Below are 1,021 nucleotides of genomic sequence, written 5' to 3'. Positions count from 1 at the left end.
ACCCACCCCACCCCACCCGGACCCACACCCTCTTAAAACCCTCTCAGGTTTGGCTACGTGATGGACGTCTACATGCCCAAGTCAAAGGACAACAAGGCGGAGCACCGCGGCTTTGGCTTCGTGACCTTCGAGACCGACGCCGCCATCAAGCGCGTCGTCGGCGCCGGCTCCCACCGCCTGCGCAACTCGACGATCGCCATCGACATAGCCATGCCCAAAGAGGAGGACGCCGGCGCCGCCGCCGCCCCCAACGGCGGCGGCTGCGGCGCGGCGGCAGCCGCCGTGCAGGCGCAGGCGCACGCGGCGGCCGCCGCGCAGGCGGCGTTTGACCACGCGGGCGCGTTCAACGCGGCCGCCGCGGCCGCGGGCCTGGGCGGCAGCCTGGGCGGGATGGTGCAGGCGCCCGGCTTTGATGCGGCCGCGGCGGCCGTCGCCGGGCTCGCCGCCGCACGCCAGCTGCAGGCGGCGCAGATGCCGCTCCTCTGAAGGGCACACGCGGCGTGAGGGGGCGAAGGCCCCGCCCGCAGCGCCGCCCCAGCGGCGCCGGCGGGCGCCGCACGGCGCCGTCGAGCCCGCGCACGCGCGGCAGGCGGCGCCTGGCTGCCGGCGAGACGCCGGCCGCTCGGCCCTCTTCGCCCCACCTCCCTCGCCCTTCCCCGGCCTTTGTCAGTCCTGCCCGCCCGTGCTGCCTTGACGCGGCGTCAACGCGACCAAAACGCCCGTCCCTGGCCCGCGACTGACGCGGGGCGCCCTGCACGCGCACTGCGCAGCTGGCGCCCCGCGGCACAGGGCGCACGCTGTTTGGTCCGCACCGCGTGTGCCGCTCGCGCGGGCAGGACGGGCAGATGCGCCTGCGCCTCGCCGTTTCTTGATTGCTTTCGACTTTGGTGTGAGCGGCGGCGCCGCGTGTGCGCCTGCCGCCAGCCGTGCGCGGCACGGCACCGCGCGGCGCGGCGTCGTGCCGTCTCGCGCCTCTTGTGTGTGCGTCTTGGGGGCCAACCGAGCAGGGGGCGGACCGCCT

At 75.6% G+C, this 1,021-nt stretch overlaps 1 protein-coding gene across 1 annotated transcript; it reads left to right on the top strand.

Annotated features, from left to right (window-relative positions):
• Positions 1 to 60: 60 nt before the first annotated feature.
• On the top strand, positions 61 to 486 carry MNEG_14555 (hypothetical protein; the record flags this gene model as incomplete). The annotated part of the gene is made up of 1 exon (XM_014036973.1): positions 61 to 486. The coding sequence occupies one exon, from the start codon at positions 61 to 63 to the stop codon at positions 484 to 486; it is 426 nt and encodes a 141-aa protein (XP_013892427.1).
• Positions 487 to 1,021: the final 535 nt, after the last annotated feature.

The sequence above is a fragment of the Monoraphidium neglectum genome (genome assembly GCF_000611645.1).
Source record: "Monoraphidium neglectum strain SAG 48.87 unplaced genomic scaffold scaffold04578, whole genome shotgun sequence".
Lineage (NCBI taxonomy): Eukaryota > Viridiplantae > Chlorophyta > Chlorophyceae > Sphaeropleales > Selenastraceae > Monoraphidium > Monoraphidium neglectum.
Note: the sequence above shows the minus strand (reverse complement) of the source record. Positions and strands in the feature narration are given on the sequence as shown.